At 35.8% G+C, this 12,935-nt stretch overlaps 2 protein-coding genes across 8 annotated transcripts in view; both read left to right on the forward strand.

Moving 5' to 3' along the window:
• The first annotated feature begins 803 nt into the window (after positions 1-803).
• The window catches only part of LOC115683091 (MADS-box protein AGL42-like), an 85,037-nt gene continuing 72,905 nt past the window's right edge, over positions 804-12,935 (forward strand). For 4 of the 5 annotated variants that reach the window (XM_056304115.1, XM_056304112.1, XM_056304110.1 and 1 more), the window contains exon 1: positions 804-942. The gene's annotated coding sequence lies outside the window, so the exon portion shown is untranslated. The remainder of the gene's footprint in view (positions 943-12,935) is intronic. The other variant, XM_056304108.1, reaches the window with a different exon arrangement.
• On the forward strand, positions 837-10,849 carry LOC115683089 (MADS-box protein AGL42-like). Of its 3 annotated transcripts, none has more exons than XM_056304120.1 (8): positions 837-942; positions 1,040-1,237; positions 3,388-3,469; positions 5,808-5,869; positions 5,969-6,068; positions 8,683-8,724; positions 8,822-8,863; positions 9,522-9,823. In XM_056304120.1, exons 2-8 carry the CDS (start codon positions 1,053-1,055, stop codon positions 9,549-9,551), a joined length of 543 nt encoding a protein of 180 aa, XP_056160095.1. In that variant the 5' UTR covers positions 837-942; positions 1,040-1,052; the 3' UTR covers positions 9,552-9,823. The 3 variants fall into 3 exon arrangements, with proteins under 3 accessions (XP_056160095.1, XP_056160094.1, XP_056160093.1); XM_056304119.1 differs by lacking the exon at positions 9,522-9,823 and adding an exon at positions 10,657-10,849 and having other exon boundaries at positions 845-968; XM_056304118.1 differs by lacking the exon at positions 9,522-9,823 and adding an exon at positions 10,657-10,849 and having other exon boundaries at positions 845-942.

The following is a 12,935-nucleotide window of genomic DNA, read 5'->3' on the forward strand; positions in this document are numbered from 1 at the left end:
AAAATCTTTGCATTTCTTTCGAGTCAAACGTAAGAGAGCTCATTCTATTGGCCCAAATAAATAAATAAATAAAAATAGGGTGTCTTTCCATTGGTCGAGTGGAGGCCCACCGACTTTAAGTGATAGATAATTTTTCCCACTTGTCGACGTCCCATTGGTTAACTGGTACGTCATGGTACGATGATGTCGACAATTCCCACATTTATCGTACCACCTTTTTCCCTTGATTTTTTACCGTTTCGTTTTTTGGTGCTCTCTCTTTCGCATGTCCCACAGCCCAATGCTAAAGCTGAAACCCACTGTAAAATATATGTTCTTTCAAAAAAACAAAATATCTTCTCTCTTTCTCTCTCTGTATCTCTCTATCTTTACTCTCTTTTTCTCAATTTTACCAAAACAAGATAACCCATCTGCGTCTTTGAATCTTCTTTACCAAATTAACCATGCCGTTTCGGTCGAACTTGGATGCTTTGCTTTCCTTTTTTGCTTGTATTTCCTTCTTATGGGTACATCACACCATATTTGACCAGCGTAGAACATCGTTGAATTGGAATAATAGGATCTTTTTTTCCTTTTATGTTTGTGGCCACAAAATAATTAGAGAGATCTATCAACTGCCAGTAGATCCTTTGCGTTGATTCTACTTTCTTTGTTTTCTTGTCTTTGCCCTCTCATCTCTCTCTAGGGTTTCTGATTTTGTGACAAAGAGAAGAGAATACGCTGGGCAAATCTATAATTCTCCGACCATTGACTTTGTGAAGTCTTTATCCTGTGGTTTTCGCTTGTGTTCGAATGATGATATGGTCCATTTCTGTTTGATCAAAAAGTGTGATTAGTCTTGCAGTGTTTTTAGCTTCTCAAGTACTTCAGTCTAAAGTCTAGACAATAGAAGGAGGATAAAAAGATAAATCTTCAGCTGGTTGAAGCTGCACAAAGTCCTTGGTGAGTTGTGGTTTTTGATCTTTGAGGTATATTTTTTGAGTTCATCGCTATGTTTGAGTACTTGTTACTCTAGGGTTGATAAACATTATGTATGTAGGGAGAATTCAATCATGGCGAGAGGCAAAATTCAGATGAGGCGAATTGAGAACGCGACGAGCCGGCAAGTCACCTTCTCGAAGCGCCGGACCGGACTGCTGAAGAAAGCTTACGAGCTTTCGGTCCTCTGCGACGCCGAAGTCGCCGTGATCATCTTTTCCCAGAAAGGAAGGCTTTACGAGTTCTCGAGCAATTCCGAGTAATGTTCCTCTACTGGTTTTTCGATTTCCTGAGTTGATTTTAGATGGCGAACATGATTGAGCCTTGTTAACATTCTTATATCCAAAATGAGGGCGTATCCACATATATATGCTGTGTTTGTAAAGTGTAGATAAGGGACAGCATCATGGCATGGGTTTTTTCTTATCCTCCTTTTCTTTTCTATCATTTTTGGTTTTGGTCAAATGTTTAGTGCTTTTCCCCTTAGATCATGGACTGAACCCACCATGATGACCAATCTAGTTCTCAATTTTAAAAACAACATGACTTCTGTTCAGATATCCTAATCGAAAGTAGCTGAGATAAAATCTATATTCTCGCATTTTTTTTGATAGTCAATGTACTGAGGCATACCTAAATCAAATGGCTAGATGCGGGGGATTTGATGATCAAAAGCATTCATTGTGTACGCTGTTGCATTGGAGTTGGACTCTCTCTTTCTTAATGGTCCTTATGAGTAAACTAATTGTTGAATATCTTGCAAGTACTGATGTCCTCCAGCTACTTCACATGTTAGGATAATTAGTACTTTGTCTTGGGGAATGAAACATTATTTGATGTTCGAGAAACTAGGGACTGATATTGTTTGGTTCTTCTGGTTTTGACTGGTAACAATTTAGCCTTCACCCCAATTCCATATTTATATGCAATGGACGTGCCGTATAGTGTTACTTTTTGAAGTGTAATAGGTTTTAAGGCTGCTTCTAGGGATTGATCTCCATTAACTAATGCTTGGGGCATGATGATGATAAGCGTATACACGGTTAGATATTATTCTACTCGAAGTAGATCTTTTCCAAACAAATTTGATTGCTTGGAAAATTGTTGAAGAGAACCAAACTTCATTTGAAAAGGGTGAAGCCTTCAAACCATATCTTGTTTGATTCAGTTTGTTGTAATTATACCACTTGGACATGAATTGAGACTATTTTATGGACCCTATCTGATAGTTCTTATCTTACAAATCACACAAATCCGTGTTTCAAGTTTATGACCATACCACAAGGCAAAAACTAGAAATTTCATTTGAAACACATTATATTAGTTGGGAAATCGAATAATGTGTTATCTATCTACCACCATAATCAAGAAGCATTTCAAATGTAACATAAAGCATTTTGTTGGTATATTGGCTGCTTCGCGGTTCATTGAAATCGAAACTTGAAGCATAATCAATCTATTTTCCAAATTAAACAAAAGCTGCAAAAGATATTCAACTCGATTTTTTTATGGTACTTTAACCCTAAACAAAAGCCTGTGAAACCATCCTGACGTTTTCAAATATATGTACTTTTGGTTTTATGGTGCTTTGAAGGGTGAATAAATTATGGGCTTGACTACATTTGTGTACTGCTGATGTTATGGGATCGAGTGCACTCTCTAATATCAAAGAGTAAGGCTAACATGACACAATACACTGATCTCTTGGATTTCTTATTCATAGAGTATTTATGTCAAAAAGTGACTGCAATCGCACATGTTTGCCATTTTAGTTGCTCCACCTTGTAAGTACTCACTGTTCTTCATTTACCGGGAAAAAAGTACTTGAAGTCACAAGTTAAATGTAGGTGCAACTGTTTGCTCTTATAATTCCTCCGAGAAGTGGTAAGTCATACTACTGCTTCACAATGCAACTGATGATTTTACATGCATCATGTGCTGTTCTTACTTCTTACTGACATGGAGTGGCATGTTGAATTCCGAAGCCTTTGAGCTTTGGCAAAAAACATTTAGTTTGTTCACTGTGCACTCACGTGCGACTATACTTCACCAGCACACATAATATACTTTTATAGCGTGAAAGTGGACGTTTACACGCTACGATTTGAAGAAAAATATTGCTGGCATGATTATTTACATAGTATAAGGTGGCAGCCAAGACTTTCCAAGTTCTTCATTTTATTGCAAGTAAGTTGCTTAGAGACTTAAAGCTTCTTGCGGAGGCCTAAGCCTCTTCCATATTCTATATGCGAGTGACAAGGATATATATTCACGGGAAGTCGGCATGATTCACAAAAATGATCATCAATTTGTTTAATGCTCGCTTACTTTAGTTTTAATGATACCTGATTAATTTGGAGAATGCATTTCCGGTGGCTGAGCTCATATGCTGTCTTTGCAATTTTTCAGAATCCGAAAGACAATTGATCGATACCGTAAATCTGTAAATGATGCGGATACATACCAGGCTAATATGGAACAACATATTCTGGTCAGTGCTCTATCCTTTCCATGATGCTACATTAGGTGCATTCATAAGAATTTCAGCGAGGCTCTCGGTTTAATTAAACAAGTTGCCACATTTGTTAGGCCCAAGAAGTCGATAATGTGGGACTAGTAATCTTTCAAGCATTTATGCACAATTGGTTGAAGTCAAGCAAGTTGAGCACTTAGCTATTTATTTATTTTGATGTATAAAAGAAAGCAACTTCCTGCTTTTTTTGGTGTGGATTAACATATTACATCACAGTACATAATTTTTTCCATAGGACTTACGAAAAATCAGACTTATCTAACATACGGACACAAAAGGCTGAAAATCTTATTTTCCCCAGCAATCTTATAATTTAGACACGCGCGTACATCAAGAGTCACCTCATATGCTGAGAATCGCGCATAAATCTACAAGTGTGCACAGTTTAAATGGATCACTAGCACCACAAAGTAGGGATCATACTAGTGATGATGATATAGTTGAAAAAAGAGAGATAGGGTTGAATGACGTTCAATTACCAAATAAATCTTTAAGATGGTGAGTTTTCTCTCAGTGAGAAGGTATATATATCCAAGAAGTTGCAGACAAACTTATGTTGTCCCAAATCAATTATCGCATTTCCTTTTGATCAGTTCAAGTGAAACCGTAGAATGAAGAAATAGCTACCTCCGTGAGAGGGACAGCTATCGTCTTCACATACTGATTAACTGTCAAATGCTAAATCTAAAATCATACCAGGCTCGATAAAACTAAGCGGAGGAAAGGTTTTGAGTAATTTTTTCTCATTCTTCTTGTTTAAAAAAACTATATCTTTTTAATTTATTATACATCTAATTCACAATTTCCAACTTGCAAGGGACTAGCTTACAACCTTTATTCTACTAACCGTCTAAATAGATACAGAAAAATTTGGATCATGTACCTTCCTATTTCGTGCAGATCAAAGACTTTTTCTCTTTGTATTCAATTTCATAATTTTCTTGTTTGATGACGATGCTTCTTTGTATGGCTTATATGCATTGCAAGAGATGAAAAGAGATGATCTCAATTCTCAATGTGTTACTTCAAACTTTGGATTCAATTCCAATTTGATCTCAATATGATATTTCGGATTATTTGAGTTGTGGTTTCTCACAACATCCATCTTCACCAAAGCTTGGTAGAAACATCAATATTTCAAATATCAACTTAGTAAATCCTTTTGTCCGCTTCAACAGAGTATCTCCATTGATGGGAACACTAACATGGAAGGCATTCATGGATACATCTTTTGGCTGAGTCACAGCAGTATGCGTTTCACTTTGAAAAAATGCACGTTCACAATGTTAAATATATCTATAGGATACACGTGTTTTGGTACATGAGAGATGCTTCATGGTTCTTAAGCATGAGGAATGCTGGGTATACTCTCTACATTGGTTTGCTAAGCGATGTGGCATTGCCTGAGTGTTAGTTAAAGTTAGTAAACTCATTGAGTATCTATTAGGATTCTACGTCATCGCTTAGTGCACAAATTTAGGAGATGAGTCTTAATATGTCTAAAATTATTTTTTAAATATGCATTATCTCTGATGAACCCAATTCTAGAAAAATCATCCAAATTTTACACTTTAAGGCACGTCAAGTATCTCATAAGAAATTTTAGTCTAGTGCAGGAGGGAATAATTTGAGAGAGCCATCAAAGCTGTGCTATCAAAGTGCTGTTATGGTTAGATAAAGGACTTGTACTATAATTGCAAGCCATACCACTCTTATTCATGCGGTTTGGCAATGACTGGGAAGAAGAGAGGAGAAACTGCTGATATATATACAGAGACAAATAGGTTTCAAGTTAATTAATACCTTAAAAATGCTAATTTGTTCTTTGTACATGTCCACAGGACATTAACTTGTCCTTTAAATGCTTTCAGCTTCTAAAATCCTTCTCGTCATCCACCGCTTGATACCTCGAAAACTTGCCCTCCATGGGCATTTACATCTTATTGTTTTCTCGAAGGAAGTTTCAAAAGTGATTGTTGGTGTGAGTGAACCTATATATATGTATTTCCAGATTGTAATAATATACTACCTTGTTCTTGATAATAACCCTAATCTCGATCTCAAGAATTACTGAGGTGGTGAGCCATAGAATCAACTATGGTTTAGATTGTCCAGCTACAAATTGTGCAAGAGCATTGGGGTTCTTGTAGTAGCAATCTTAGTTTTGCAGGATCCTGTGGTGTTACAGATTTGCTCACTGTGATCGGTTTTATCCATTGCATGATTTCACATATGTTCAGTTTATATTGCTCCGTTCAGTATATTCATAAATATCACAATCTCCATAAATGCGCAGCATCTGAAGCAAGAAACCATGGATATGGAGAGGAAGATTGAGCTTCTTGAAGTTTCTCTACGGTCCACAAATTTTGAGACTTCTGTCTTATAAATTGTGGTTTGAAATGGATCCCTGATATCTAATTCCCTAAACTATGGTACTTTTCTTTTTCTAATCAGGAAGCTATCAGGACAATGTCTTGGATCTTGTTCGATCGACGAAATCCACATGATAGGGGATCAGCTCGAGCGAAGTTTGAGCAGCGTTAGGGCGAGAAAGGTACATGCCTCTTTGGCATAGTTGTCCTTTTCTCTATGCCTAAAGATGTCTTGGGAGCTTTTCATCGAGTAGCCGCTGTGTTTGGAGGCATGGAGATGGTGAGAAGTGAAAGAAAACAAAGAGAACATTTTCCCACAAACGACTAACGAGACTGACCTAATAAATACAGGAATCGAAACATCAAGTTCAATAGAGACTGCAATTGCATTGTAAGATTGAAACTGAATAGACTATAACACGTTAAACTTGGAAATGAATGAAAGCACATTGATAAATCACATTCATAAATCACCCTTTTTCTTCATTGTTGTTGACCTGTTCTCTTTTTCCTATAAACAAGGAAAGGATCATGGTTATTTTTTTATTATTATTTCCCCCCAGAGTAATTTGGATGATTCTTTTGTTCCTTTTCCAAAAAAATTGGATATTTTATCAAGCCGGTAAACTTTTGAAAGAGTCGTATGTGACAATAAAACTGTGATAGAAAAAAGTTTCCGGTTAAGTGATTCCTAAGTAACCTATTGACTTATTAACACTTTTATGAAATCACCAACTCCTTTTGACAATGTCCTATAGTTATTTGGATGACTCTGTTGTTCCTTTTCCAAAAAAATTGGATATTTTTTTCATGCCGGTAAACTTGTGAAAGAGTTGTACATGACAATAAAATTGTGATAAAAATTTTCCGGCTACTTGATTCCTAAGTAACTTATTGGCAACTTACCGACACTTGTATAAAATCACCAACTCCTTTTGAGAATGTGCAAATAATCAATTTTTCTTATTTTTTATTAACTTTTATTTATTTTTTCTTACCATTCCTTTAAATATAATAGCTTTTGTATAAATTCACCATATTTATTTAAAAGACTCGCCAACTTATTTTTTCAAATAAATTATTTACTCTTTTTGGCTTACCAAGTTTCGTGTGAGTTATTTACCAACGTTTATTTGATTTTTCTTAATTTATCAACTTTTGTTATCGGTTGACAATTTTTGTTTGTCTTACTTACATCCAATTTCAGAAGTCTCTTTTATGAATTTACAAATTTTATTTGTGTAACTTATCAAATTTTCTCTCACTAGGTTAACAATTAATTTTGACTTACAATCTGTCGACATTTATTTGGTTTTTTTAAAAACAATTACGTAGTATTCTATTTAGTTACCGACTTTTATTTACCTTACTCACGAACCCAACTTGAAATTACCAATCTTAATCATAGCAACTGCCAAATTCTACATCATCGACTTTTACTTGATTAGTTGCAGAGTTTATTAGGTTTTGTTAAATGACTAACTTCTTTTATCTTTGACCCAAAAAAACTTATGTTATCTTTGACCAACTTTTTATTTACTTTTCCTATCTACACCTTAAATTAACCAACTATTACATGAAATGGGTAATGACAACACCGGTCCTTGAACTTCTGCTCAATATTCAATATGGACCTTGAATTTTTTCTCTGTGTCCTATGTGAACCCTATACTTTTTAAAATTGGTGCAATGTGATCCTTCTGTTATATAGATTAACAAAAACTACTGACGTGCCACTTGAGGCAACTAACCGTGTCCAAGTTAGCATCTGACTTGTCAATTGGACGGTCTAAAAAAGTTGATAATCAATGAAATTAAAGTTAGTGATTTCATATTTGAGTTGGCAAGAAATAACTCAATTGGACGGAAAGTAGAAAATTTACGATGTAAATGCATGAAATGAAAGTTTTGTGACTCAAATGCACGATGTTGACTAGTTTTAGAACTTGCCCTATAATTATTCCAAAGTATAATAACCCAAAACTATCCGGTAACTTCATTGAAGAAAAGTTCGTAAGTCATTTTAATTAAGTCTAGTAATTTTAAAAAGAGTTGGTAAATTTAAGGCATTGCTAAGAAATGCAAATGAACGTTTGTAAACAAGAAGGTTGGCAAATTAAAGAAACCTAATAAATATCGTTAAATTACCCAAATAAGAGTCGGTGGCTCCACAATATAAGGTAAAAATTGGTAATCACGCTAATTTAGGTTAGTAATCTCCGAATACAAGTTGGTAATTCAATATAAAAGTTGGTAAAATTTAAAAAAAAACTTACATGTTAGTAAGTCAAATGAATACTGATAATCTAAAATTGGTTGGTAATTTATTCTGACAAAAGTTAATTAGTTACTAGAATTTAGATTGGTAATTTCAGATAAACTCAAAGTGTTAATAAGTTATGAAAGTAAAAATTGATACATTAGTACAAAATTTGGTAGTTTATGAAAGAATTGGTGATTTACCAGTAAATTGCCTTAAAAAAATTCATCAGTCATTTTAACCAATAGTTTCTCGACACTTATTAACACTAATTGAAACTTACCGACTTGAAAAAAATCCGTATTCTTAGGCACGGAACAATAGAATTCTGGAACTGATTTTAGTTCATTAACCTCACTGATTTCTGTCTACAACTTCTCCCTGAAACTGTGTTTCTGGACAAGTTGCAAAGCATTGTCCTTTCATTTCTATTTTTCATCATCTCAACTTATTTTCTCATTTTTTTCCTTTTACCAAGAAAGATATGTGCACAACATGCACACACATGAAAGTTAAAATGTTGATCTAATTTACAGGCTCAATTATTCAACGATCAGATACAGCAGTTACAAGCAAAGGTAAGTGGAGTAATATGATGAATGCATGTCCAATCTCATCAGGCATTGTTAAATTCCCAGTTATATTAATCTAGCAACTTTGTTTGGTGTAATTCAGGAGAGATCTCTGAAAGAAGAGAATGCAAAGCTTCTTGCTAAGGTGAACCCTCTTTCTCTTCTACGCTTTTATTGCCTTCCTATTACTAGCCATGCATCACCACTCTTCTATGCATAAATTAACCACTTTCCACAAACTAGTGAAACCTACAATAGAATCTCTCAATGAATTTCACGTATGATCTAGCAGCGCAGTTTTATGATCTTCTAAGACCAGAGAGGTCTTCAATGATTAAGAATGTTTCTTGCCCTAATGTTCCAATAGGCTTGTGTAGTGAAGGAGCTTGTTGCTTTTGTCCATCAGACCAACATTAGTAGATTTAGTGCTGCACAGTTTAATGTACTGGTTAAATGTGCTGGTCATGAGTTTGTCTTGCTCTCTATTAGTCCTGGTGTTAGAACCTTTAAAGAGTACTGCAACATGATCAGCTTTTATGAAAAGGACAATGCATAAGGAGAGATGCTTACTTTTAGGGTTCTGTACTGGTATTTATATTGAACCTTTCTTTATCGGTGAGAAGTTTTGCTTTTTGATAGCGTAAGTTAGAAGAGCAGATACGTTGAACATCACCAAAGGATTCTATGATCTTTAGAGCATATGATCTGCTTGAAAAGTTAGCTACTAATCCATGTTGAGAAAATTACCACCACATTGAGAAATTTACTGTCATGAGATACGATTCTACTTTTCTTTTTTACAGGGAACTGTAGACAAACTCCAATCTCTCTGAATTCTTCTATGGTACCGCACTTGATCTGTTAAGAAAGTGATTGACTTGAGAAAAAAAGGTTACTAACTCATGTTGGGAAAAAAAATATTAGGATAATTACAATCATGAGATACAATTATATGTATGGGACTATAGGATTGTAGACGGTCCCAAATCTGTGTCTTTCTGTGATCCCGTGACCATTACTTGATATGCTTGGAAAGTTACTGACTTGAGAAAAAAAGGTTACTAGCTCTAAGTCAATGACATGCATTGTGAAATATCGCCATTTGAGAATATTGTTTTCACGGAGGGATATGTTGTGATTTCCAAATGGGGACTATAGACGGATTCAAAGTTCTTAGTGATCACATTTGGCATACCCAATCACTTTTCGAACTTGTCTTTTTTGAGAACGGAAGAGAGAGCCACTTCTAGAGCTAGCTGTTGGGAAATATTGAATTTTCCAAGTGAAATTATTGGAAAGTAAGTAATTGCCAGTATGGTAATAAAAATTAGGTCACAATGTTTCTGTGTAATTAATGTTGAGACTACTATCCATTATACTATCATCGGGTACAATTCTATGCTTCTAACATGGGAATGTCGGAGGACTGAAAGTTCCTGTGTCTTTCTATGATTTTGTAACCATTAATTGATCTGTTAAGAAAATACTAACTCGATGAGAAAAACTAAAACCTTTAAACACGACAGCTGTTGAAAAACTTACAACATAGAGGATATTACAATGTTACTATCCTGAGATAGTAGTCTGTTCTTTAAACATGGACTATAGGTGGAGCCAAAGTTTGTGGTCATGTCTGGTGTACCTAACCACTTTTAGAGTTTATTTTTTTTCCTGCGACCTAGGAGAGAACCTCTTCTTGAGTCAGATGTTGGGAAAAATTGAAATTTCCCAGTGACTATTGATAGATCTGGGTGCATAGACAGATGCTTGCATCACCTAATTTAGATCCAGTGAAAAGCTTCTTCAATGCCAGTAAATATCAAGTTGAGCTTCAGCTTTTTACCATTTTAATTCAGTGAAGGTTTCTAGGTCCCCCATCATCATTCAATTGCATTTGTTATTTCATTAATTTAACGTTGCTTTTGGCGTCCTTTTCAGTGCGATGCAAATCCTTGGCAGTCAACATTTCATCCGAGGAGCAGCCGGAGTACAGATGTTGAGACTGGGTTGTGCATCGGATTGCCGGAGAGTTAAACTGATTCTCCATCACCCGACACAAGTCTAATAATACCCTGTTCAATAGAAATATAATAAGAATCACTGCAATGTCGCTCAGTGATATCTTTACTCAGCTGCATTCTCCTTAGTGCTGTCACGACAACATATACATATGATTCATGGAAATCATTTCAAAAATCTGAGATTAAGAATAGAAAAGGCAAAGAAAGATCAGATCAGAAACGAGCAATTAACCGGACACACATACGTGGAAGAATCGGCGAAACAAAAGAAATAACTTTCCTGCACCTTGGGCTTCACATTTGAATAACACAACAGTTGATTCCAAGAAAGAAACATCTCTGTTGAAAATATTCTCAAACAGCTTGCGTGCATTTCAAGAACATCACTGGACGCCTCTCTAAGGTTCGCTAAGCCAAAAAATTCTCATTCATCACCTCTACAATTTTCGTCAGCGTAGATACATGCAGACGTAAGGGTCACGGACATCTGCTATTCGGTAGACTTGTAAATTCATCCCAAATAAAGAGGGCCTACTTTTTTCATCTGACAAAAGTTCGCTTGCGTGTGAACTCATAAGTGATGACACGTTACCTAGGCGATGCCTTAATTGAAAGGGTTTGCAGGGACAGACATTTAAGGACACTAAGTGACGCACGAGATGACTGATATGTACAGTGCGTCCTGCTTAGCAATTAGTGAGAAGATACACAAATAAATAAGGGAAAAGAAATAAAATCTATGTATAAACTTTTTATTTTTCCCTTTCTGATCGCTTTTCTTGATAGAACTCCATGGACAAGCTTGGATTAGAAAGACAACATGCCCTTCTCCCTAGAGGAAAGGACCAAAAAACCTCTTGCACTTGTACCACAATTCTAAACCTTTCAATTGTACCAATTGAGTCTTAAATCTTTTAATCTTTTGACGATTTGTCAATGTAGTCTATTCCGTCAATTTTGATCGGAAATCACTGACAGAGACGCCGGCTGTCCTATGTGGCACGACCGACGCTGACATGTGGTATTTTTTAAATTTTAAATATTTTTATGAATTTTTTCATTTCTTTTTTTATTATTAAGGGCTAGCATGGGGCCGCTAACCACCGGCCAAGGCCTGGTGAGGGCTTGCGACCCTCGCTTAGATCTGGGCGAGGGTTTTCGATCCCATCGGCTACGTGTGAGGTAGCAAGCCCTCGCCTAATGGCCAGCGGGTTGACAACTATTTGAGTGATTCTTGGGGTATTTGGATTTCTGGATCTAGCTTAGGTGCCTTTTAGCTTTGTATAAGGTTCATTGAAAATGTTATTGTTGCCTATCGTCCAAGAAGCTCAATTAGTATCAGTAGTTGTAGAAGTTTGATTGAATCTTTGTTTTGAAGACGTGCCTCTTGTATTGAGTTTGTAGGGGGAAGAGACTCTTGGGCTAGCGTTGATGTTTGCTATAAGATGTGCTTAGTTATTGAAAAAAAATAACGTGGAATAGTCTAGTGAGACTAACTGGCGGGTAGAGATTGGTTATATGAGTGAGGGTGCCTGTTTTGGATAATATATTAGTACATATAACATTATTGATATACGATTTAATTAAGGATCCATGCTAGGGGTGAGCATGGTTCTAGGGTAAAACCTAAAACCTGAGAACCTGACCGGTGGGAACCGGTAGGTTCCGGGTTCCAAGGCTTATAGGGTAGGTTCTAGGTTCTAAAATTTGGATAACCTGTTACGACGGGTAAGTTCCCAATTTCACTTACCTGGAACCTGGAACCTAGAACCTAAAACCTAAACAATTGTTTTGTATTTTTTTTGTTTATGGCTTCGTATAATCCTGTGGTGTTTCATGGCATCAGATGATGGGTATATAATCTGAAACCACTAATATGAGCTTTCATTTTATGACTTGTTAATGTTTCATAATTTTTGTGTATCTAAATATAAATTATGGTCATTAGATGGATGATTCATTGCAATTGTTCAATTAATAATATAGGTGGAACCTGGGTAGACCCTGGAACCGACCTAGAACTTGTGATTGGGTAGATTTCATATTCCAAAAATGAAGAAACCTATTCTCATGGGTTGGTTTCAGGTGGAACTTGTACGGAATATGGAACCACTCATCCCTAGTATCGATTCACGCAATAATTTCTCATTTTAGTTATATTTATTTGAACCGTAATGTTAGGAAAATTAGTTTTTT

Source organism: Syzygium oleosum, unplaced genomic scaffold (assembly GCF_021117445.2).
Source record: "Syzygium oleosum isolate NSW1041296 unplaced genomic scaffold, Sole_v2.1 Sole_v2.31, whole genome shotgun sequence".
NCBI classification, from domain to species: Eukaryota; Viridiplantae; Streptophyta; class Magnoliopsida; order Myrtales; family Myrtaceae; genus Syzygium; species Syzygium oleosum.

Coding starts and splice junctions, on each gene's coding strand:
- LOC115683089 (XM_056304119.1), top strand. CDS start 1,053: ATGGCGAGAGGCAAAATTCAGATGAGGCGAATTGAGAACGCGACGAGC. Junction 8,725..8,821: donor TACAGCAGTTACAAGCAAAG/GTAAGTGGAGTA, acceptor GGTGTAATTCAG/GAGAGATCTCTGAAAGAAGA. Junction 8,864..10,656: donor ATGCAAAGCTTCTTGCTAAG/GTGAACCCTCTT, acceptor CGTCCTTTTCAG/TGCGATGCAAATCCTTGGCA.